Here is a 25,896-nt window from a genome sequence, read left to right as displayed (position 1 = left end):
CTATCAATCTCTATTCCAAAGGTTAGGGCGTTTCTTATCTCCATTCCAGGGAGTAAAGATTATGTAGCTTAAGCATGATTGTTCATAGTTAAAGTGATTAATTACCCGCCTGGCAGTTAAGGGGTTTTATTCCCTCCCTAACTTCAGGGGGAAATCCCTACCTGGGGAAACAACCTTTCTCAGAGAGGTGACCTTGGTTAAAACACACAGTGCCAAGAAGGTGAGCAAACATATTAAGAACAGTATGCCATATATGCCAGGTCCCTTGAAACAGCAAGGATGGACTGGCTCCCGGCAATAAAGCTAACCAAGGCATTGCTTTTGAAGGCATCTATCACAAATAAACATATGGTCAGCTATATGACACACTACTATTACCACACCTAGATAAGAAGCTAGGCCACCACCCCCACCCATAAAGTTCCCTTTTTAGAAAGCCCTGGTAACCTAGGTGACTGACAATTTAAGTGAGCCCATTTTTTCCCTTTCCACATACGAATTCACGAATTCCTATTCTTATGTTTTAAATTGGCCAAGGAACAGTGAATCCATGAAACTCTAGGCATCTGACCCTGGATTCCAATAGAAGCAGAGCCCCATGTTCACATCCTCTCTCTCTCTCTCTCTCTCTCCCTCCCACATGACCTTTTTGTGTGGCCAATGGGCCTGCCTTGTCCCCTCAGGGACCTGGGAATAATTAGCATTATCATTGTTTTACTGAAGTTCTCTGATGGTTGTTGCTGAGGTATGTCTTGCAATCATAAGAACCACAAAGTCTGGTCCAGCCACAATGTTCACTCTGGTCCAAAAATGTCTGTGGGGTGGGCCACCAGTAGTACAGGCTGAGAGAGAGTGGCTCTGGCATTCCCAGTGACTGTATCACTATCAGTAGGCTAAAAGGGACATAAATCAATCCCCCAAACTACCTGTATCTATGTCAATGTCTATGTCTATGTGTATTTGATCTATAGCTAATCACTGAGTATACAGGCACACACATGCAAATATCCTAACCATGTAAGAAGCAAGAACAGGTATCATCATTTTCAATATTTTTATTGTGTTTATAAGGGAACTTGAGGAAACTGAGATCCTTAAAATTAAGTTTAGAGTTAGAACTACATCTCTAGTCTCCTGATGCCCCCTTTTCAAACATTCCTCATCTTTGTCTTATACCTTAAGACATTTCCAGAGAACAAACACAGCTTTATATATTTTCTTTATATCCCTTGAGCCTTTAACATGGCATTAAGCAGTCTCTCTTGAATTCAAATGTATTTTATAGAACTTTTAATATAACTATATCTTCTGCAGTTAAAAAGAAAAACATTCCATTCTTTAAAATCTTTAAAAAAGGTCACCAAATTACAACAAATATGGTCAACTTATAGCAATATCAACAGCATATTAGAAAAAAAATATTTCTCTTATTTTCTACAAGCAAATTATTGGGTATCTTTGGGAAATGTTTTAGATGGGCATAATTTTAGAAATGTATGCAAGTAATCAGACCATTATAAAGTTTCCATTAATTTTTACAATATCTTCAGAAACTACAAACACAAAAATGGAAATAGAAAATCAATAAGAAGGCTTATGGACATTCAAAGTTATTAGTAAAATACAGGAGTTTTAATTAAAGCTGTTGACTTTTCACAAAGGCTAGCTGTTATCCTGATTGATCGAGCCTGCTGGCTGAGTTCTTTTTCTTTTCCCCATTGGCTCCCACTTGGTCTTTCTCTGCTCGGATTGGATATTTACCACAGGGGCACCTTCCTTTTAAACAACATGTGTCCCACTGAAAACAATAACATTTTAAATAAATTGTGTGTGCTTGCATTTATGTGGGTGTCATTAGTTTATTATTATATTTATAATTTCTCATTTTGGTTTTACTACTACTTTTGGAAATTTCATGAAGAAAAGTACATTTTCATTTTGAATTGCTACATTTTCTTGCTTGCTTAAAATTGGAGGATCCAAAATATATAATTATCTTCTCAGATTTGTAACATTCTCTTCAAAGAAATTCCAGATATATTTGGAACAGGTAAAAGTATATATACCATAGGTATACTTCCTCTACAGTTTGCCCTAGTAGTTAATAGAGTCCATAGCCAGGCCATGGTGGTTTTGTTTTTGTTTTGTTTCTATTATTAAACTAAAAGTTTTTATATATTACCACTATTGAAAGTAATTTTGTTTGTACACACATATAATTAATTATTGAGGAAAATGTTCAATACTTTCCTAAATTTTTCCTAGTAAGTTCTATAATATCTGCATAGAAACAATAAATAACATGAAGTGTTGTTTGGAACTCATTTCTATTTTGCCAATACAATAAAGTGCTCCATTCACCATTATCTACAACAGAACGAATACACTGCTTTTATTAATTTTAATGCTGTTCTATTTTTAATTTAAAAATATTTTGAGGTAATCTAGCTAGAAACAGTATTGTAGAAGTAATGGGTGAATTTCACAATGTAGTTTTCCATTGGTTAAAATGATGAATTAGCTTTAATCAATTTCATAGACATTTCAATGATCAGAGTATATCTATTCACTCCAGTAGTTGAAACATGCTATTGTCAAATGCACTTACATTTTTCAATTAGTTTCAAAGCAAGAAATATGCAAAACAACTTAGAAGACTGAAGAGTATAGCAAGTGGTAATCAGCAGAGAATATTTTAGTTAAATAACCTTCAGTTGAAGACAATTATAACTACTTTAATGCAAAATGTATGCAAAGATGAGGGGAATCAAACTCTGTTTTGATATGTTCTCCTCCTTCTAAAAATAAAAATAAAATGCAGTGTCTTAAGGAGGTGACACCGGGTCTAGGAGGACAAAAGGAATGTATGAAATGAAAGTCCACACTGCCTAATAGGTGACTGGAGAGAGCTGACCTGATACTGTGCTCAAAGATAAAAAGGGACTTGTGGAATCTACTTTAAATGAGATAAGTGTGCCTTATATATCTTGCAGGCACAGAGATAACATTGTTCTTTTAATCATTATTATTTACTTCTTAAAGCTTAGTCTCTCTCACACCTAAACCTCTGTAGCTCAGTACTCAGTTCTTATGACTAGAGAGAGTTGTCATTCTGACCAGTAAGCCTGCTAAATACAATTCTATAAGCTTCAGACTTGACATAGCAGATAAGTTTGTCTCCCCTGACATGACTATATTAATCCACCAAATCAATTTACTTAAGGTTAAGCTGTGTTGTGGAGTAATGCGGCCATGATTTAACTGAGCTTACAAGATCTTTCAAGCCTGAGTCACTTCTCTACATGTAATGCAGCTCTCAGTACCGAATCATGAGCTCTGTGTTGACCTATTGCAATTACATAAGAAGTCTTGTTAGGTTTTTAGGGCCATGATGCTGTAACATCAGAAAGAATTTAAGGAGAATAAATTCAAGTCACTTTAGAAAATCAGAATCATGAAGTAAAACAGTAACAGCACTTGGCTAGATTCTATAAGCATGATTTTCTTACTTTAGTATTTATAAAATTCTTTCAGTTGTCTAAGGTTTTTCCTTTAGAAATGTATTTATGAAAATAACATATTTTAGAAAAATGTCTAAAAATAGATGCTAGTGCTGCAGTTAGTAGGCTGAACATTATATAAAACTATAGAAGAACAATAACAGACATAAATTATTCTACATGCAATGAAATCTAAATATAGCACACAAACCAGTATACAAAATAAGTCTCAACATGTTACTAAATTTAACAAAAATTTACAAAACTTTATTAAAATTTCTATAGGCATGTATAAGTTGTTGTTCAAAGTAAGTTGTCAATTTATTTATACTCTCCATTCATTTCACTAAATCTATTCTTTTTCATTCATTATTTTAAAACTTTTGTCCCTTTCTCTCACTATTTCACTTGGCATAATACCCTCTAGATCCATCTATATAATTTTTCTTATATGTGAAATCTAAAGAGCAAAACAAACAAACAAACAAATTCACAGACACAAAAAGCAGACTGATGGTTGCCAGAGGGGTGAGGTTTGGAAGAGTTGCCAAAAAGGGTGAATGGATTAAAAAGTACAAATTAGTAGTAAAAAAATAGTCATGGGGATGTGAGGTACATTATGGGAAATATAGTCAATGGTATCGTAATGGGTATATCTAGTGCCAGTGGGTGCTGGAGATTAGGAAGGGGGGGAACTTTGTAACATACATGATTGTCTATCCACTATGCTGTATACTTTAAGCTAATACAAAGTAGTATTGAATGTAAACTGTAATTAAAAACTAACATTTAAACAAACTTCTGCCCCTTGCAGACTTTCCTTCAAGCTTACCATTGTTACCTCATTTTTATTTTCCCATATCTCTATTCAGAGATATCTCTTTCTGATCACCTCTCTTTGCTTTATTTCACCCTTACAAGTAACTCATTATCACAGATTAGTTCTTCCAGAGCCTGAATCATTTCTCTTTCCTCCCATTTCTCACTATTTACTCTTACTGGGGATAATTCCTGGCACATTTGCTGTTTTGGAGGCGACACCTGCGGGAAGATGTCAGCATTGATAAGATGTGGTGAATGAACACAATTCTTAACATTGGAATCCTTAGTGGAAGTGTGGGGATTTTAAGTACCTTTACTGTTCTTTTCTAATGTATTAAGAGTCTCAAAGAATAATTCTCCATTAAAAAATAAGAAAATACTTGGCAAATCAAGAAGTTGAATATTCCAGAGAAGCCCTGAATGTATTTTGGTCATTAAGAAAAGAAATCATGCCCTAGCCAATTTGGCTCAGTGGATAGAGCCTTGGACTATGGACCAAAGGGTCCTGGGTTCAATTCTGGCTAAAAGCACAAGGGCATGTACCTAGGTCACAGGCTCCTCCCAGGCCCCCGGCCCTGGTCAGAGCTCATGCAGGAGGCAACCAATTGATGTGTTTCTCTCACCTTGGTGTTTCTCTCTGTCTTTCCCTCTCTCTGAAAATCAATGAAAAAAAATGGTTCTGTGGGGGTAGGACTTCCTCCTCCCTGCTGTCAGTTTCCGCAGCTGTGATGAGGAAGCTGGGTTGACAGAGGGAGCCACGCCCTCCAAGCCGCCCTCTCTCTCACTCTCCTCTATGTCCAGCAGCCTCCTGCTCTGCCAAGTCCTCCAACCCTCCCGCTCTCTGCCTTCTCTCCTGCTCTGCTCTCCACCAGTGAAGGTCCCCAGAGCCCGCGGGCATGGCTAGGCTCAGCTGGCCTCACCTCCCAGGCCGGCGATGATCCTGGGAGCCCGTGGCTGCCGTTGCCTCCCAGGGCACTTGATACCCACATATGCAAATTAATCTGCCATCTTTGTCAGGTTAATTGCATACTCACTCCTGATTGGCTGGTGGGTGTGGTTTGTGGGTATCATGGAGGGATGGTCAATTTGCATCTTTCTCTTTTATTAGTGTGTGTGTATATGTGTGTGTGTATGTATATATACACACACACACATATACACACACACCCTTGGGTGAAGATTAAAAATAAAAGTCATTTCTGAATAGTATAAGACTATGTCTTTCAAATGTTACAATGTACTTTTGTGTGGTCAATCAACAAGAGCTCAATATTTTCAAAAACTTGCACAATGTATGCTTTCTAATTTCTTAAACGGTCATTTAGGATTCAGAGATAGTTCATCTCAAGTAGGCCTAAGGAGAAGAAACAGTTTAATTAACAGATTGCTCATCAAAAATCTAAAATAAGTCTAGATATTTCACATTACATTTTTTTTTTTGCTCATGTATGTTACATCTCTATGGAACTCTGGAGGTCTCATGTCTCTATGGAATCTCTCATGAGATCTAATTCTCAAAAATATATAACCAATTTCTAAAATTCAGGTTCTACAATAAGTATGTATATTTTGAGTAGTTGCAAAATACATTTTGCCTCAGGATATTGGGCTCTTTAAATATGGATGAGCAATTTCCCTTTCAAGTAACTCAAACTAGGAGAGAGAGAGCAAGAATGAATGTCAAGGGCAACCAGCCTCCACTTCAGGAGCCTCCTCTTCAATCCTGGGCTTTGCTTTTCCCAGCCATGATAGTCAGGAGCCTTCACAAGGGGGGGGGATGGGCTCCAGGAGCTTTTCCATTCATTCATATTTAAGAAAGATTATGTTTTCTAAGAGCCTCTCCTTCAGTTTATGATAATATAAGCTATTCTTTATTAGGTCCTTAGTATATGCCAAAAATATTAACGCATTTCAACTACATTACTGGATTGGATTGGATTCCAATAGAGCAAACTTCTTCTGAGCAAAGTGCAATTATTCTGTTGTATAGATCTGGTAACTGAGATTTAAAAAGATTAAGTCACTTTTTCATGCTAGGAAGTGGAAACAACTGGGGTTTGTTTCATTGGTCTGACTTGAAATCTAATGTCCTCTCCCACTAAGTTGTGCTATGCAATATGGTGTACAGGAAACAGTGGTGTAAATTTAACATCTCCTTGAATAATTTTCTCAATGTATATTTCCCCAATTGTTAAAAAGAGGTTAATGATAACTAAGTCTTTTTAACTTATGAGAATATTGTGAAAACAAATTTTAAGATGAAAATGTTTTATAAGCTATACAGATCTATGTGAATGAAAACTAATTCAAAATTTAGACTTGTACATATCAAATACATATAAATGTCTATTGAATTTAAATTTTATTGATTCTGCCTGGCTGGTGTGGCTCCATGTTGAGTGTTGACTTAATGAACCAGGAAGTCACGATTTTATTCCAAGTCTGGGCACATGTCCAGGTTGCGGGCTCCACCTCCAATGTGGGGCATGCAGGAGGCAGCCGATCAATGATTCTCTCTCATCATTAATGTTTCTATCTCTCTCTCCCTTTCTCTAATGAAATCAATAAAATATATTAAATTTTTTTATTGATTCTGTGGAATAGGCATAGTGACCATTAAATTTTAGGTTAGATAGTAAAGTTGTCTATGCTGAAAAATTAGGTAGATTAAATGACTTCTTGGCTGATAATTTCATACATGAGCTATGGTGTGATGCTTTTCTTACAAGACTCATTCTCATCCTCACTTCTTGGCAAGTAACAAAAGTCATTTAAATGTACTAGAAAAACACTGTTTCTTAAGGCATCAAGAATAGAGTGCAGCTGAGGCACATGAAGGTCAGAGAAATAGGAGATAGGAACTGTCAAAATCTCTCTCTCTCTCTCTCTCTCTCTCTCTCGCTCTCGCTCTCGCTCTCTCTCTCATTTCTGCTAGCTTCTGTATGGCTGATTTATTCTTCTGAGTCACTGAGGACTGGCCATTTCTGTTTCTCATTAACACATGGTTTGAAATGGAAACCTCTACTAAGTTTAATATCTCTTCAAGTTCAAGTTTCTAAGGTTGTGCTACCAGCATCTGGATCCCAAGTCCAAATTGTCTAGGGAGAGAATCCAATTGGTCTCTACTCTTACTACAGGATCCCTTAACCTTCAGTTCTATTAACATTTTGTTCTAAATCATTATTCTCCACTCTGTGAGAATGGAATTAGGCTCTCCTGTACCTTGGTGGGATGCTATTAAAACACTGTCTAAAATATTATAGCTAGTATACTTATTTCAAACAGCCATCCAATCTTAAAGTCCTGCTTAAAATTCTTGCCAATACTTTGCCCTAAAACATTGTTTTTATGAAATAAGTTAATTTAAGTCTACTCTGATATACTATGCTTCTTCTAACCTTTTTTCAAAGACCCAGATTTGATAACACACTGCTTTTCCCAGGGAATAGGGAAACGGGCATGTACATGCATTGCTCTTGGCAGAGGAAATTGCTACAAACTTTATAGAGAACAACATCTTCATGTTGGTGATTTCTATCAAATTTCTTACACACATATCCTTGACCCTGCAATGGCCACTTCTAGGAATTATCCCCACAAATAAATTCATGCACATATGCACGAAGTGAAAAAATCAAGGTGCATTGCAAAGCCTGCTAACCTTTGAGTGGAAGATGGGACAGATACATACACCACAAGGAAACAAAAACTCATTTTCATGTTTCTTATCCCCAGACAGCTGAAAATCATAAATTATTAAAATGATTTGAGCATTTCAAGCCTATGCTCTCTACTAGTTGAGCACTTACAAGTCTGGCAATGATTTTCTGTGGGTCCCCAGCATCGGCCGGTACAGGACTTATGGCAACGTCCACCTGCAGAAGAGGCACAAACACATTCACATTATAATCTCTCATTCTTTGACTTTATCTCCCCTCATGAAATATTCTTGCTCCTTTATGAGGATTCTAAGTCGTACTAGAGTTGAAGCATAGCTCATAAAATGCTTGCTTAAGTAACAAAACCTGAATGTCAAATGCATGTGACATGAAAAACAATCTCTTCATATTCAAAATCTTCTCATCATTTTATAAAAAAAGGAAATCAATGAGTTTATGCATTTTACCAGCTAGTAAGAAGGAAATATTTACATTAAATACATTTTACTTTGATTACTGAAGTTTTATGCTTATGACCTATTGTATTTGATATAATTTCTAAAGTGCATGGCTTACTGATACCAATAGTTATTAAAGATTAAGTCAACACTTAAGTTCAAGTCTATGAAAACAAGAATATGTTCTTATAAACACATAACAAACCATCAGAATATAAGGTTGCATACATCATTTAGATTATCTTTAATTGTAGGAAATTGTCAAGGGGACTTGACCATCACTTGAACCTTGAGCTGGACCTGGGCAATTGGTACACCCTCACTTCGCCCGTGTCCTTGGAATGTACATCCTGGCTGATGTTCCCAAGCCAGCGGTTGTTACAAGGGTGTAGCCTAGAGAGAGTAGGTGTTGTTGAGACCATCTGGACTGAATACATGACTGAACCCGTTAAGGCCTCTGTAAGAACTTCTACGATTCTAGTGGGAGTGTGTGGAAGTCTACTCATCTTGTGGCCATCAAAGACAAGCTTCATATATCAATTCCCTGGCTTAGTAAACCTGCCACGTACAAATCTGGAGTTGCCTGCCTCTTTCTTCCATCTCTCCTTGCCCTCAGTGTACAGGGCCAATGTGTGAACCAGTATCTTAACATAAATTTTAAAAAAATATTTTTTTATTGATTGCAGAGAGGAAGGGAGAGGGAAATTATTGATTTCAGAGAGTAAGGGGGAAAGAGAGATAGAAACATCAATGATGAGAGATAATCATTAATCGGATGCCTCCTGCATGCCCCCTACTGGGGATAAAGCTTGTAACCTGGGCACATTCCCTGACTGGGAATTGAACTGGTGACCTCTTGGTTCTGGCTCAGCTTAATATAAAAATTTTAAGCATTTAAACAGCTACCTTTTTGGAAATCTTAATTTCATTATTTGATAGCCTCCTCTACAATTGTTATTGTTACTACCTTCATTTTCAAATAGCAGCCTTTATCTCCTGCAGTGGCATCTTCCTCTTAAAGACTCTGCTACCATGGATATTTGCCTCAGCAAATACAGTTGTCCACAGAGAAAGTCCCATAAGGACTCAACCAAAGAACATTAGCGAAAGCAATTGTACATAATGACTTTCTTTGAAGTTTGTTTCTGAATTTTATAGGCTCGCTCTACATTTTTGTTGGTACAAGGGTATGGAGAGGGCTTATTTTTAGAATAAATAGTAGACATGAAAAATGATTAAAGATGAAAACTCTGTTACTGTTCTAATATTGACTGCAAGTGGGTATATGGCTAGTCAAGACTTTTATTATAACATGTTGCAAAAATTATGGAATAGGGTTCTATCAAATGTTTCCATCTTTTCTTGATCCACAGTTTTTACCTCTTCAACTTGGAAGTTCTTACACTTGGGCAGCTTCTCTCTCTTTCTCTCTCTCCTTATGATACTGAGTATGTGTACTAAGTTAAATGCTTTCACAGTTAAGGAACAGGTTCCGCAGACACAATTTTTAGACCGAATCTCAGACTGGCCTCATGGTTGACCCTTCTGCAAGTGAACAGTACTAATCAAGTTAATACAACACTTAGGCTCAACTCCAGTCACCTTCTTAAAAGTGCCAGGATCCAGAGTTTATTTAAAGCAATTCTGTTTGTGAAGCGCTGCTGCTGACATCACCAGCATATAATATCCTGTCACTGGGCCATCTGTTTATTTAGATCTAAACACATTATAACTACATAATCACGCTCATTCTAGCTGACAGGAAAAGGACTCCATCTGGCCTGAACAATATAACTTTAATCAGTGATAACGATAATTATTATTAAAAACCTACTGGAGTTCTTTCGTACAAAGCTAATAAATCCAAATTGATATATACTAGCGGAAATTAGTAAGTTCTGTGAAATAAAATTGGAAGCAGTAAAAACTTTTTTTTTGTATAAACTTATTTTATGGGAAAGCAGCTAATGTTAATGTTCTGGTATTTCTTCAGATGTGTTAAAATCCTTTAAATCGACCCATTAAGTGGTCTGTTAACCAAAACTATCTGAAACAGAGGATGATCTCCCATTTACTCTGACTTAATGAATTGTGTTTGGGTCTAATAAAATATATAACTCCATTCATTGTATCCAGAGTACTCTCTGTAGCTGGGGGGAAAAGCTCAGTAATATTAGACATTCTAATACTTTCAGTGTTCCTCTTTTATTGGATTACATATATTTTTAAATATTGTCTTATTGATTCTGGAGAGGAAGGGAGAGGGAGAGAAAGATAGAAATATCAATGGTGAGAGAGAATCATTGATCAGCTGCTTCCTGCACGCCTCACACAGGATGGAGTCTGCAACCAGGGCATGTGCCCTGACTGGGAATTGAACTGTGACCTCCTGGTTCATTGGTTGATACTCAACCCCTGAGCCATGCTGGCTGAGCAGGATTACATTTTTTTTTTTAATTACTACCCCAAGACCTACACCTAGATGCAAGAAGAAGAGGACTATGAATATACATTTTGAATTTGCTTATGGTCCTTCAGAAAATATTATGCAATATCTACCTAATTGGGAACAAGTTATATAGTGTCCTTCCCCCACCTCGCCCCCACCCCCACCTCACCATCCACACACAAAGTTTAAATAGTGTAACCTTGACTGCCTATGTGCCACTACAAGACTTTGTTGGGCAGTTTTCATTTTTCATTAATATTTAAACATAAATACCTTTTACTGCTATAAAAGGAAGCCAACAATTGCTTCTCTTCTGTGATTTTACTCTATCTTATTTATATTCTCTCCACCCCTTTGGCAAACCCAAAGGAGGTGATCACGTCTCAGCATTCTTTTCCCAAAATGTACTGCGGAACCATGAATTGAATGCGCTTCTATAAATGGTTGCCCATTCTGCCCTGCCCTGCATGTCATTGTCTCTAGAGCTTTGACCCTGTAGAATCTGCCCAGGCGTTCAGTTCAGCATTCGTCTCCCAAACTGTGTGATACATGGCACGTGTGCTAATACTATTTTCACTGAGCTTTTGCAATTAAGTAAATGTCAAAATATTTGATCAAAGTCTCCAAATGGAAATATTTTTGAATTAATGCATTTGCCACACTTTCATGCCTGCAACCTTGGTTTGATTCTTGTATACAATTGGGTAGTGCGGTTTTATGGACTATTAAGTTTACTATGTTTTAAGTTCTGTTTTAGCTTTTAGTTCCAAACATTTCTGCTACACAAAAGTGTCAAAAAATGGGAGGTTAGAAAAAGGGTTTCCTTAGTAATTATCTATCTAATATTAGGAAAAATAAAAACAAAAACACAAAACCTATAAACTTTTGTCTTACCTTCCTCCATCCTCCTATTCATATGCATTTCTTGAGTACCTTCCAAGTTTGTATATTAAGAACTCTGTTAAGTAATACTTAACATAGGCTGAAGTGGGCATGGTTATCCACTAATAGAGTTTAGAATTAATTCAGCATTATTTTGAAGGGAAAATTTTTTGACTGCTCTGCATTCAATATTCACTATCTATGGATTTAAGGAAAGAAGCCAGTAAATCTGAATGCTTCACAGACTCCTAGCTCTGGAAAGAAGAGACGGACAAAGCCAGGTTGAGTCTGGGCATTTCCAATGTAATGCCTGGTGGCTCGGAAGTCTGCTACATTCCTTAGGCAATGATTTATCCATGTGGTATCTATAGTGAAATCAGCTCAGAGCATTTCAGTGGAGAGGATAAGTCCGACCTCTGGAGGGTCCCTTGTGTGTCTTCTAACAAAAAGAGAAATACTTTAACTATTGCTGAATATCTTATGGAGAACTTGTCCTCTATTCTCAGATACACAGTGCTTCAGGAGGCCTGATCTCATGAGGGGAATAAATCATATACACCACTAATGATTTAATGTGAATTAGTCTTATAAACTACTTCTCCAATAGTACATTTTAAAAATATATATATATTTTAATTGATTTCAGAGAGAAAGGGAGAGGGAGAGAGAGAAACATCAATGATAGGAGAGAATCATTGATCAGCTGCCTCCAGTGCCCAGAACGGGAATTGAATCGTGACCTCCTGGTTCATAGGTCAATGCTCAACCACTGAACCTCACTGGCTGGGCTCTAGGAGTACATTTTTAAGATGAGGAAAGCAAAAAAGAGGGATTAGTCAGATACTAGCCTCTGTAAATTGGAGACATGTTTTGGAGCACTAACACTTTCCCAGCGCTGTGCAAATCTGCCTATTTCCAAGTCCAAATAAAATTATTTTCTATTGTTTATTGCAATAATTCTTTTAAAACTATGAGAGAAAATATGCCGATTAAAAATAAGAATCTGCCTGTCCAATACAGCTGTTAGTGATAGAAAACATTTGAATTAACATTTCCATCTCCTGTCATCTGGCTCAATCGGAGAGGTAAAATATAAAATAAAAGTTATAAACAAATATTTCTGCAACTTTAGCAACCATTGAAATCTTTATATGCACATCGGCATTATTTTAATTCACAGCCAATCAGCTCTGCTTTGGCAGTGCATTATTCATCGTAGACGTTAGCAATATGACTAAAGTCATCTTTTATGCTTGTCCAGCAGATGTTACTAAAAATGTAGCCTTTGCATTCTTTTTTTAGGAACTAGAGTCCCTGAGCCACTTTGATATTTATAAGAGTCATAAATCCATGCTAGAAGTTTTGCTTGTTTGTGGAACTGACAGCAGAGATGGGATTTAATTGTACCTCTGGATTGCTTTCTGCAAGTAATATGCCAGGACAGTTGAAGAGTTACAAAATATGAAGTCACTGGCCACCATAAAAGATTATAGCCTCAACTGCCTCTAGCTAAAGACAATGCAGTTACATCTCTGGATTCTTCTTTCAGTCCTTTTAAACTATGGCAGACTTGACCTCTTAAAACTACTTTTACTGGGGAATGAATGAGAGAATAATAATTTTTTATGGTCGTATAATTCAAAAGATGGAAGCACAACATTTATTGAAAATCTACACCAGACCAGTCCCTATCTTGGCCAGAGGATAAAAAGATGAAAAGTGTGTGCCCTGTCTTCCAGGAGCCTTTAAGGTGCAGGAAATAGACAGAAAAATGGCAAATAATTTTGATAATAATTGTATTTGCTATATGTATGAATAAAATGGACAGGGAGGATTTTGGGGGAAAAAGGTTTACATTTCAACTGGGCTTGAATGTCTCCTTGGTCCATGTTAAATAAACATGTTTGTTGTGAGTTTTTGTTTTGTTTTGTTTTTTTTTCCTTTTTGGAGGATTTACCTTCCATCATACAGATATACAATATTTCAATTAACCACCTTGTGTTATAGAATATTTTGCTGGTACATGTAGGAGATAAATGCATATTTTTAAATGGAAATACAAATAAGCCAGTCAGAGAAAGATAAATATCACATGCTCTCATTCATTTATGGAATATAATGAACAATATAAAATGATGAACAAAAATAGATCCAGAGACAGAGAAGCATCAATCAGACCATCAAACCTCAGAGGGAAGGTAGGGGAGGGTGGGTCTAATGGGAGAGATCAACCAAAGGACTTATATGCAAGCATATAGGCCTAACCAATGAACACAGACAACAGGGGGGTGAGGGCATGAGTAGGGTGTATGGGGATAAGGACACATATGTAATAACTTAATCAATAAAAAAGTTTTTAAAAAAGAAAATATCACTAATTTTACATCCTATTTTTCTGAATATTTGTAGCTCTTGGAGAAATGATTTGGATAGCAGAAATAAGTTCACCATGTCCTTTTTATGCCCTTCTGTTAAACAATGGTGGGATCTGGAACAGGCATGTGTATTTCTGGGTGACAGGCACATGTATCAGAACATTGATAGAGAATTGATGTCAGTTCTGGCCTACACTGATGGTCTGGTTCTAGCAGTGTGCCAAAGGCCTCCATCCTTATCTATCATATTTGGCATTTTAATTACTAAGTTGTAATAAGCGTACAAGATTTGCAAAAGACACAGATCTACAAGGGTTGGCAATAACTCATACTTGAATAACTATACAGAATTAAAAAGCAATTGGTAGATGAAGTAATGAGCCAAAAGTAACCCTATGAAATTTAATAGGATCGATGTAAGTTTCTGCAATTGTGATTTTAAATCAGTATTTAATGTGCATATCAACACACACAACACAAATACACAGAGTCTGTTTTGCAGGAGATGAATGAGAATTTCAATGCTCACCCTGATATGGCTGACTCTGTTTTTGATTTTGTATTTCAGTGTTTGTCTCATACATAGAAGTTGACACAATACTTCATAACCCACTCTAGAAATCATCATCAACATCATCGACCTCACCACATTATCTATAGTTTATTGAGTGCTTTCTACATTCTAACTAGTAGACCAAGTGTCTTACACATAGTATCTCATTTAATTTACACAATAAATCATAGCATAAATATTATTATTTGTCTCATTTTATAGGTAAGAAAACAGAAACATCCTTAAAGTGGAACTAGAGATTTGATGCATTGTATCATAGTAACTCTTTTTTACAGATCATATTTGCTTGTCAACACTTTTGTACTTTCTTTTTGTTTCTAAGTGGCATTTATTTTGATTCTATTACTTGCTTATCAAGGTTCACCAGTAACTGGGGTTAAAATAAATGTCAATTCAATAGGAACACATTTTAGTAAATTGGCATTTATAATTATAGTAGGAAATTACAGCCCTAGTTTAGGGAAAATGAAATATTTGAAAATATTATTGAATATGTAAGCAATTTATAATATTGCCATTTATTGGTCTAAGTATTCATTAAAGTGCTGGTAAAATTTAGAAAACACAACCTTTGAAATAATTTTAATCTGTATTCAGTTTCCACTATTTATAGTTGGTGGGAGCTTAGGCAAGAACCTTTACCTAAGAACTGACTTTCCTCAGTATTAAAACATACATGATAATGCTTCCTATATGTGTCAGAAGTAACTAAGTGAAATAGCATGTGTAGTAAAGTGTCTGGCATGTAATAAGTCTCAATCACTGTTATTTCCCTTCTCCCTCCCTCACAACATCCTATATAATAAAAGCCTAATATGCAAATCGACCAACCAATGAAACGACTGGTCACTATGATGTGCACTGACCACGAGGAAGCAGACGCTCAATGTAGGAGCTGCCCCTAGCCTGCAGGCCCCAGGCCAGCCAAGGCGGTTGCAAGTGGGGGTCCACTGATAGCCCTTCTAATTGCCCCACAGATCGGCCCTGATGGCTGGCCAGGCCTAGGGACCATACCCATGCATGAATTTCATGCACCGGGCCTCCTGTTGTATATAAAAATACTAGAGAACAACAAAGTGAAACAAAGAGTCAGAGACAGTGATGTGGCAGACAAATCAAGTCATTTGAGACAGAAGTGTTTATGCAAACAGAGTTGACATTTTCAGTAGGTACCAAGTCAGGCAATAGGGATGGGGTGTGTGTATGACACCGTAGGCACTTTGACAGGTTTGGCAGACAGGGACAATTGGGTTTCAGAGGTCTCTGCATGCCTTGGCAAAGTTTGAGATGCCATAGCCTCAGCAGAGATGTTACTAACCATCCAAGCACAGTGATATCTCACTCTGCTCCTGGGATACCACACTCTCATGTATTTTAGGCTAGTGTACATGGGCGGAGGGAATGGGTGCAGATAATATTTCAGAGTATGTGTCAGGAACAGAGAGAAGAACCCAAGGTGGAACTCATCTTTGGATAACTGCAGAGGATTAGATGTCATTGATACTGGGATCTCTCCTGCTCCGTGACCCTCATCTGAGAGCTTGCTAACTAGAGGTGCAAATGGATCCCTGAGGAACTGCAACCATCCACATGTGGTTAAATAGCCAAAATTCAACCAAAAGAACTTTACTAAAAACAAAACAAACAAAAATACGAAAACTAAATCTTCTCAAAGACCATTCATTGGATCCAAAGCATTGGCCACATTTCTAAGTCTTCTCACTTTTCTCACATAATTCTTTCTGAGTCTTCCATTCCCCACAACCCTACCCCCAAGATCTCTTTCTTTTGGTGCCTTCTCCTTTTACAAAGCTTTCACCCTTCCATCCTCCCCCACTGAATCATTATGTTATTGGTCAACTAAGCCATCCTCCCTAAATACTTTATTCCATACAGCTTTATGATCAAATAATTCTCTGTCCATGTTTTATTATGTATCCTGAGTGTGCAACATGATACCCTAGGAAGACTCTCTCTCTCTCTCTGTGTGTGTGTGTGTGTGTGTGTGTGTGTGTGTGTGTGTGTATGTGGTGTGGTGTGTGTGGAGGAGTGAGAAACATTATGGTCTGGTGGGCTGGAAAGATCAGGCTTGCAGATACAGAATGTTTGAGCAGGAGGGAAGGGAGAACCGTGAATATTCCCACAGTCATTTTTATCCTGTCAGAGTAGATACTACTTGAGAAGCAATGTCCTGGACTCTTTGACCATAAAGAAGTTCCCATCATCTGGGTGTGGCATAGTCTACATGAGCAGTCTCTGTTTTCATCTGTCTTCCATTTGACAGCTCTAAGAATAGATCTATCTCCTCTAAGAATTAACAAGAAGTGGGTATCGTCATGGGAAAACTGAAATGGGTGAAATTATGACAAGCTCCTTACGGAATGATTCTAATAGTTCTCAAAACACAGCAGGCTTCGCAGATTGAATAACCCAACATTTCCTTTACTAAGAGGCCAATATCTTCACGTGAGAGTGCTAATCCAGCTTCTTCCACCATGAGTAAATAATGAAGGGTCTTATCATGCCTGTATTTTGGGACTTTATAATTATAGCTGGAACCATTACTCTTCCAGCCTCTTTTAAAAAAATTTTATCTGAGATTGAGACTGAGTTTTTGTTATAGATTGTTAGCCTGTAGCAGTCAGTTAGGGAGAAGAGACATCACCGAGACAGATAACAAAGAAAAATGGGTAACAAATTGGAAAAGATTAGGTAGCTCCATGGCACTATATTAAACAAACTCCTCTGAGGTATAGCAGCCAGAAGTCTCTACTTGTGTTCCTACACTTCTCTCAGCTGCCAAAGGGACTTAACTATATGGGTAGATATATATTCACCCCTCTGAGTCCTCACACTTAAAATAAAAACTACCACATTAGTAAACAGGCACATTTCTAAAATGCCACCGTAAGCCTAAGGAATGAAATGTGATTTTAAAATTGATGGAGGTTATAAGAAAGTGACCCCAAGAGGCATTACAGTTAGTAATGAGACTAAAATGTCTTGGTATAAAATGTTTTCATTAATTTGCCTTTGAAGTTCATACACAAAATCTAAAATTCAAGAATAATAGATTTATAATTTATTTTAAAAATAGGATTCCATCAACAGGCATTTCAATGGAGTTTCTTGTTGATGTACTAGTAGACAGACCTGGAAAATGAATATATATATTACTTGCAAACCACTACATACACACCAATTCTATTCCATCACAATATGATTTAGGCCTAAATATCAGCCCTATTACCTGTCATTCTTCCCTAGGGAACTGATTCCTGAAAAATAATATTGGTATTGTAACCACCTGAAATGCAAATCCTCCAGATAAAATCAAAGTCCCTATCAACTAGCACATTGAATATTTAGGCATAGCTTAGATGTAATGTCATTTTATTACACAGCATGCATTGTTCTAGGTGATTTCTTTCCTGTGACAACCTTAGGAGAAAAATAATACTACAGATGAGAAAACTGAGGCCAGATCTTTGATTTGTATGTGGTGATTGTATAGCATTTAGAAGATGACTTCAAAGGGCACAGTGGAGGGCACCATATGTGCATGTCAAGAGCTTTAAAAAATGCTTTTCCCCAACCAACTTCCCATTCCCACAAAATTATAGGTTGATTAGGTTTAAATTATGGGATGGCCTTGGTCACTATGACTGAGTGGTTAGAACATTCACCTGTGCACTGAAGGGTCGCAGGTTCGATTCCCTGTCAAGGGCACATATATTTGGGTTGAAGGTTCAATCTCTGTCAGGGAGGCAACCAATCAATGTTCTCTCTCACATAGTGCTCTCTCTCTCTCTCTCTCTCTCTCTCTCTCTCTCTCTCTCTCTCCTTCCCTCACTCGCTTCCACTCTATCTAAAAATCAGTGGAAAAAATATCCTCGGGCCCGGCCAGCCTGGCTCAGTGGTTGAGTGTTGACCTATCAACCAGGAAGGTCACCTCTATCTAAAAATCAGTGGAAAAAATATCCTCGGGCCCGGCCAGCCTGGCTCAGTGGTTGAGTGTTGAGCTATCAACCAGGAAGGTCATGGTTCCATTACCCGTCAGTGCACATCCTTGGGTTTCAGGCTCGATCCATAGTGGGGAGCATGTAGGAGGCAGCCAATCGATGATTTTCTCTCATTGATGTTTCTATCCCTCTCCCTTTCTCTCTGAAATCAATAAACATATATTTTAAAAAATATCCTCTGGTAAGGATTAACAACAACAAAAAATATTATGATGGGACGCTAAGAGAAGGCTGATTACAATTCCAGCTTTCGCATAGGTTGGGAGATACCAGGTGTCTCTAAAGGAGGAGCAGATCTCCAACTACAACCACTAGAAATGATACCTAACATTTATGTACACAAAATGTGGAAGACACTGTTTTTAGAGTTTTCATTCATTATCCCAATTCAATTCAATGTGAGAAAATGAAGAATAAAAGGACTAAATATTTAAGTTTAGAAATTCCTGGAGTCAAGATTGAAATTTCACAGAAGCCTAGAACTTGAACTCAGTCATTAGGCTACTCTTTAAGGCCCAGTTGTAGAATGATTGTGCCAAAAGGATGAAGATTCGGTGGGGGAGATGCCCTAGAACAGGGCTAGGTAGTAGGGAGGAAAAGAAGAGGAGAGAACAATATGTAAGTTTTCTTTCTTTATGATTATCCATTTAAATATTTTTAAAGTACCATGTATTACATGCTTACTCTAAATGAATTTACTATTGATGAATCAATATTTTGGATTCCCCCTCCCCTCAGATAAAATGCCTGTGCCCACAGAATGGATTAACAGAAATCATTTATGATTTCATAGTAATCTTAGGAAACTGTACAGTATTGACTTACCTTTCTCTACAAACTCAAACAGGGCAGGTATCTGTCAACTATACAAAAAGCCCCGGACACTTATTTATTCTACTATAAAGACACAGCAAATATTTTCATTAAAATATTTGATATGTGAAATTATAAAACATAATGCAATTTAGAAATGAAGGCATGGTGGTTACCCCAACATTCCATTGCTTTTAAAAAACTTTTATAGTTTTATTATTGTATTTTTCCTATAAAGCAGATTGTTTTACTCTCAAAAACACACTAGCATATGATAATTAGCAATAGCTAACTTTTAACAAAGTAGCAACTGTGGCATATAGTTAACTAGTTTAATTTTGTATTCTACTTCTTGAGTACAGAGTTTGAATTGATGCTATAGAAAATATTTTTTTAAAGAAGCTACCTAGATCAAAATCTTTGTTTAATAAAGCGTGAGGAAGTAGGAGAACAAAACTGGCTGATCAAGAAACCTAATTCTGAGATGACTTTGCCATTGCACATTTTTAAATCAGGCTCCCCCCCGCCTCTTTTATATATTTCTCTTACTTATTCTTAAAGGAGAACTTTAAAAGAAATGTCACTGCATAATTTCCATCCCATTTTTTTCTTCCCTGCTTAGAAAGAGCACCTACAATTGCCAAAAGAATCACCTCTAAATAGAACATAATTTGTTCTTGCCAGGCAGCAAAGAATTAAATAAAAGTTGCATAGGGCTGCTTGCAACAATCTAGGCTTGAAAGATTGTTAAGTGGGTTAGCAGCTTGATCTCCTTATTCATTTTTCTTCAGCTTCCTGGAGAGATACCAGCCCCTCCTGCCCCAACCCTCCAGTGCAACCAGCAATCTCTCCTCTACTTCTGCTCCAGACTTTGAAATAAAAGTGGCTAAATTAAAAAAAAAAGTGGCTTAGTGAGAGGACACCAATAGAAGACGGACGGCACATGTATAACCTCATCTTGGTAAATGTTATGAAAGAGGAACTTAAATGCACAATTTTCAGTTACTTGTAAACATCTTCCTGTTACTTCAAAGCTTTCTCTAAGTGATGAGAAATTAGAGAAGAAAAGGGAAATAGTAAGCTGTTTAAATTCTACTGAATTGTGCAACTGAGTTCCATGAAACCACTTTCATTAGTGACTGGGAATAGACATATGAGCAGTAATGAAATGTCTGAATGATGGTTGCAAAACAGGGCCCAGGCACAGACATAATCATGCTGAACCCATTACAGAGTAAACAGATCAGAGAGAAATAGAAGCTGGGTAATGCTGAATGTACTCAGTCTAATTTTCATTCAATTTTGCACAGTTGCTTTAAATGCCAAATACACAATTATGGTTTTATGTTTTTAAAAATCAACTATGAAATTCTTTGTGAATCTCTTTGTTGAAGGCACTTGTTACATGATTAATATATATATATATGTATATATATATATATATTTTGTTCTGATGAGTATCTTTTTAAAAATTTAAGTCAGTTTTTTAATCAATGTAGCATTTCAGCCCCTATACCTAATTCCTACAGGCTTAAAATTATTTGCAAATTCTCATATAGCAGGATGTCTTCAAACTTTATATAGGGGTATTTTTTTTCAATTATAAAAAAGGAATTAAAATGTGCCAGATCACCAGATATGTCCTACTAATAATCCTTGATTTATACTTTTAAAAAATTATTGTAAAAAATACACATAAAATTTACCATCCATTTCAGTAGTATTAAATGCATTCACATTGTTGTGCAACATATATGACCATGAGTCTTTTCACCTTATATAAATGAAATAATACACTGAACCACTCCCATCATTACCTCCCCCCAGTCCCTCACAAGCAACAGTATACTAGTATTTTCTGTCTTTATAATTTGGACTATTCTAAGTATTGTATGTAAATGAAATTATACAGTATTTATCATTTATATAACTGGATTACTTCACTTGGCATAATGTCCTCATGGTTCACTAATGTTGTAGCATATGTCAGAATTTGCTTTTTAAAGGAAAAATAATATCCCATTGTATGTAAATTTCACATTTTGCTTATTCATCCATCACTCCATAAACTTTAGAATGATTTATCTTTTCTTAAATTACCTTGATTAGATTTTTCTTGGTTGTCATAAAATTGAAAGTGTGTAGTTCTTAATTCTTTTTCCTCCCAATGAGATAAATGTCATTCAATTCCAAAAAAACTCCAATTTAAAAAAAAACTCACTATTTCAAAAAATGTTAGGAGTTACTAGTCAAAAAAAAAACCACCCCAAAAACCTTAATAATTCTGATTGCTTGACCTTTATGCATCATGTCTGAACAATGTAAAAGCCTTTTTCATAATAACAGTGACTTTTAGTTAAGTAATGCTATTCTTTTTCAATCAATAGTGAAAGGCTTGTTAAAATTTACTTTTAAGTAAATTTCCAAGAAACAATAAAATCTGAAGGCTGCCCCCAACTGGATACTTTGAATCTCACAGATCTGCTATTTCATGAACTTTTTCATCTTTTCAACCTTTCACTGGAAGACAGCACGTCCTTATTCCTAAAAATTGAAAGTTGTCAAAGCTCTCAGCAACCACAAATGGGATTCTGAATACCTACCTTACAGAACTTCTAGAAGATTTGGAAATGGGGCTCTTTACATGCAGGTGATACACCCAGCCCAGAAGGTCACAGGCACTTAAAGCGCTGTTATTGCTATGCTGAAATTAGTAACAGAAGTTTCATATAACAACAGAGAGCTACATATTCTCTAAGAGGGGATTCATGTATTTGGTATTTTGCTCATTTGCAGCAATGAGCCCATATATTCGATGCCATTTTGAATCAGCAGCTGGTCTGAAATATATTCATCATAATAAGCTTTGCTAATCATTTGAAGAGCATAGAAATCCTACACCAGGTCAATGCTACTTACACCTGTCATTAGAATCAACTGGAAAACTTGGCGAAAGGTAGATTTCCATCCTTAAACCAAAATTACTCAGGGAGAAACTTGGGGAGTTTGGAAGCCATCAATCTACTTATCTCTGGACATAAATAACCTTGTCCTTTCATAATGTTAGACCATAAAACACAACACCTCTGCTGTCACTTTACATAAAAATAATTTTCCTCCTAACAGGCCATGGTCATGATGATTTATTTGAGGTAGAAAATTTTAAGAGCCAGAGCAGCATGCTTGTGGGGTACAGAGGAGTTTATGTATTTGGGGCAGAAACTCAGTACTCTGAGAGGGAACATTTCTGTAAGATTTTTATTCAAATAGAAGTAATGTCTAGACATTATTCTTGCATAAATCTTGTGTGCAAGAAGTCAACATGAATGCAGAAGCTAAGTATACTAATAATTTAAATGAAAAATGTTAGCAGAATATGACTCTGTAGAGTCAGATACTTTATGGCTATACATTTTTAGTTAAACTTCCCTGTTCCTAAAGAGGTTATTTTTTTCCTAAGTTCTTTGCCCGTGTGTGTGTGTATGTGTTGTGTCTTATTCAACATTTGCTCTACAGAAGACCAAGGGCCACAATCTGTTCACCTGTTCCTATCATGCATGATGGGTAGGCTTAATTTTCTCTTTGCATCATTGCAGAGGTAAATGATAAACACTGGACAGGCTTAGCCCTGCATTACCTCCCCATGGCAGTAGTGTATACAGACTACCATCAGATTTTCTGAATTTTGAGAGCTGGTTGTTAAGTATAACCATTATAAAATATTAAATTATATAATGCCTAATTAAATTTTATTCAAACAAAGCAAATATATATTTAAAACTCATCATTTTCTGATGCATTTACTATATTTTATTCTAGTATCTGTACAATTGAGTATATTTACATCTCTTGAATCTGTATGGTGGAAATACTACATAATGGCAAGCAAACCAGTCATGTCTTCCAAAATCCACATCAGTTGCTAGAAAAGGGACAATGATAGGAACGGTTCAACCATGGAAATAAGAAAGCTCTACAAATTAGGGTGTTTCCCCCTAGTTTTGAAGAGTGCTATTTTATCAGCACACCACTGACATGAGGTATAATTTGAGACTGAAGAAACCATGCTTTGGGAAAAGCACTATTAAAACTTCTCTAAGAAGGTCACAATATATGCCATGCCTGCAAGGGGCATTTCCTTATGAAACAAATTGATTCCACTAATTCAGAAACAGAAGATGAAATGAGCCTGTACCTGGAGAAGAGGTAAAGAGCCCAGGAACCATAAAGGAGGTGGCGCTCTAAGGTTTGGAAATGATCAGAGGGATACCCTTGCCTGAATTTTATGGAAATCTTCTTCTTATGATTCCAGTCTCATGGACTCTCACATATCAGTCAGGTTCAAGTTCTTTCTCTCATTAATAACATTAAAAAGACAGCAGAGCTGTGCCCATTTGACTCTGGTTTGAATGTCAGACTGCGGACTGAAGGGTTGCAGGTTCCATTGCTGGTCAAGAGCATGTACCTCTGTTTCAGGTTTAATCCCTGGCCCCTATTGGAGGTACTTACTGTGGGAGGCAATCAATACTTGTGTCTCTCTCACATCCATGTTAATCTCTCTCTCTCCTCCCTGAGTCATGGTGGGTATGAGAGGCAACTAATTGATGTTCTTCTCTCTCACATCGAGAAAGACTCTCTTTTTCTGTCTCGCCCTCTTCCTCTCTCTCTAAAATCAATGGAAAAATATCCTCAGGTGAGAATTAAAAAAAAAGACAGCAGAGCTACACTTGAAATACATCCTAGATTCTATTAGTTTTATTTGCTAATATTTTGTTTAGATGAATTGTAACTGAATTCCTACATGATTTTTTTAAATATATTTTTTATTGATTTCAGAGAGGAGAGGAGAGGAAGAGTTAGAAACATCAATGATAAGAGAGAATCATTAATTGGCTGCCTCCTGCAGCCCCACATTGGGGTTTGAGCCTGGGCATGTGCCTTGACTGGAAATCGAACCATGACCTACTGGCTCATAGGAGGTCACGCTGGCCGGGCCCTATGTGATCCTTAATTCATTTGTTGTTGTTTTATTATTTGAGGTTCATAAAGAATCTACTTCAATTTAATAGGTCTGTTCTAAAAGCTATTCTTTGAATTAATAAGGATTCATTTATTCTTACTAAGATATATATATATATTCCTATTTCTTTAATTTAAGCTCTCATGTAAAAATCTTTTGAGAAGAGTATGCATGATTTGACTATGTTTGCATTTGTGTGGATCTGGTTATCTGCATATATAATACACATAAATTGAAGCTGTATTGAACTGCATTGTGGGCATACTTTGCTGCTACTTTTTTAAAGAAAACTCTTCTACAAAAGTTCAAACTTAGAAGAGTGCTTCTATTTTATGTAAAGATTTTAATGTTGAAGAAGTAACAATATTGGTAAAAATATCAGTTTTAGTTCTACTCTATTTTGAGATAATTATTTTCTAGTTCAAGGAAGTTATCTATATGGAACACAATATGCAATATTAGTAAAGAGTGAGCAATTCTTAAGATATATGAGTCATTAAAACCAAAATGTAGTTTCAAGTTTTCCTAATTGATTTCACTCAGGCAGACCATCTGGTTTAAACAAATAATTACTCCTGGACTTATATTTGTGAATTTAATGCTCTTTTATGTATTTGCCAATTCCCACACACTGTCATTTCTATCATTAGCTGGTTTGGGTTTTTTGTTTTTTTGTTTGTTTGTTTGTTTTCTAAATATATTTTATTCATTTTTTGCAGAGAGGAAGGGAGAGGGATAGAGAGTTAGAAACATTGATGAGAGAGAAACATCGATCAGCTGCCTCCCACACGCCCCCTACTGGGGATGTACCCGCAACCAAGATACATGCCCCTGACCAAAATCAAACCTAGGACCCTTTGGGTTTTAGAAAACAATTCAGAATTAGTGGTGCATCTAGCCCTGGCCTGTGCCCTCTCACAATCCAGGATCCCTCAGGGGATGTCAGAGAGTTGGTTTAGGTCAGATCCCGCAGGCCAGACAGAGGGACCCCACTCAGCCAGGGTGTACGAATCCATGCACTGGGCCTCTAGGTGTGAATAAAGCTACTATGCATATAGGTGTGTAAATATCTCTTTGAGGTTCCGCTTTCAATTTTTTTTGATATATAATAAGAAATGGAATTTGTGGATGATATGGTAGTTCTATTTTAAAATTTTGAGGAACCACCATACCATTTTCCATAACAATTGCACTATTTAGCAATTTCAACAACACTGCACAGGTGTGTAAATTTCTGGACATCTTCACCAAAATTTACTATTTTCCTAGTATTTTGATAGTAGTCGTTCTAATAGGTGTGAAGTAATATTTCATGGTGTTTA

General features: G+C 36.6%; 1 protein-coding gene across 1 annotated transcript in view; it reads right to left on the bottom strand.

Annotated features, from left to right (window-relative positions):
• ERBB4 (erb-b2 receptor tyrosine kinase 4) overlaps positions 1 to 25,896 on the bottom strand; it is a 608,719-nt gene that overhangs the window by 320,824 nt on the left and 261,999 nt on the right. The window contains exon 5 of the mRNA XM_006778963.2: positions 8,132 to 8,197. Within this exon, the coding sequence (XP_006779026.1) occupies positions 8,132 to 8,197 (66 nt within the window). The remainder of the gene's footprint in view (positions 1 to 8,131; positions 8,198 to 25,896) is intronic.

The sequence above is a fragment of the Myotis davidii genome, unplaced genomic scaffold, assembly GCF_000327345.1.
Source record: "Myotis davidii unplaced genomic scaffold, ASM32734v1 scaffold268, whole genome shotgun sequence".
Lineage (NCBI taxonomy): Eukaryota > Metazoa > Chordata > Mammalia > Chiroptera > Vespertilionidae > Myotis > Myotis davidii.
This window is presented reverse-complemented; position numbering and strand designations above follow the sequence as displayed.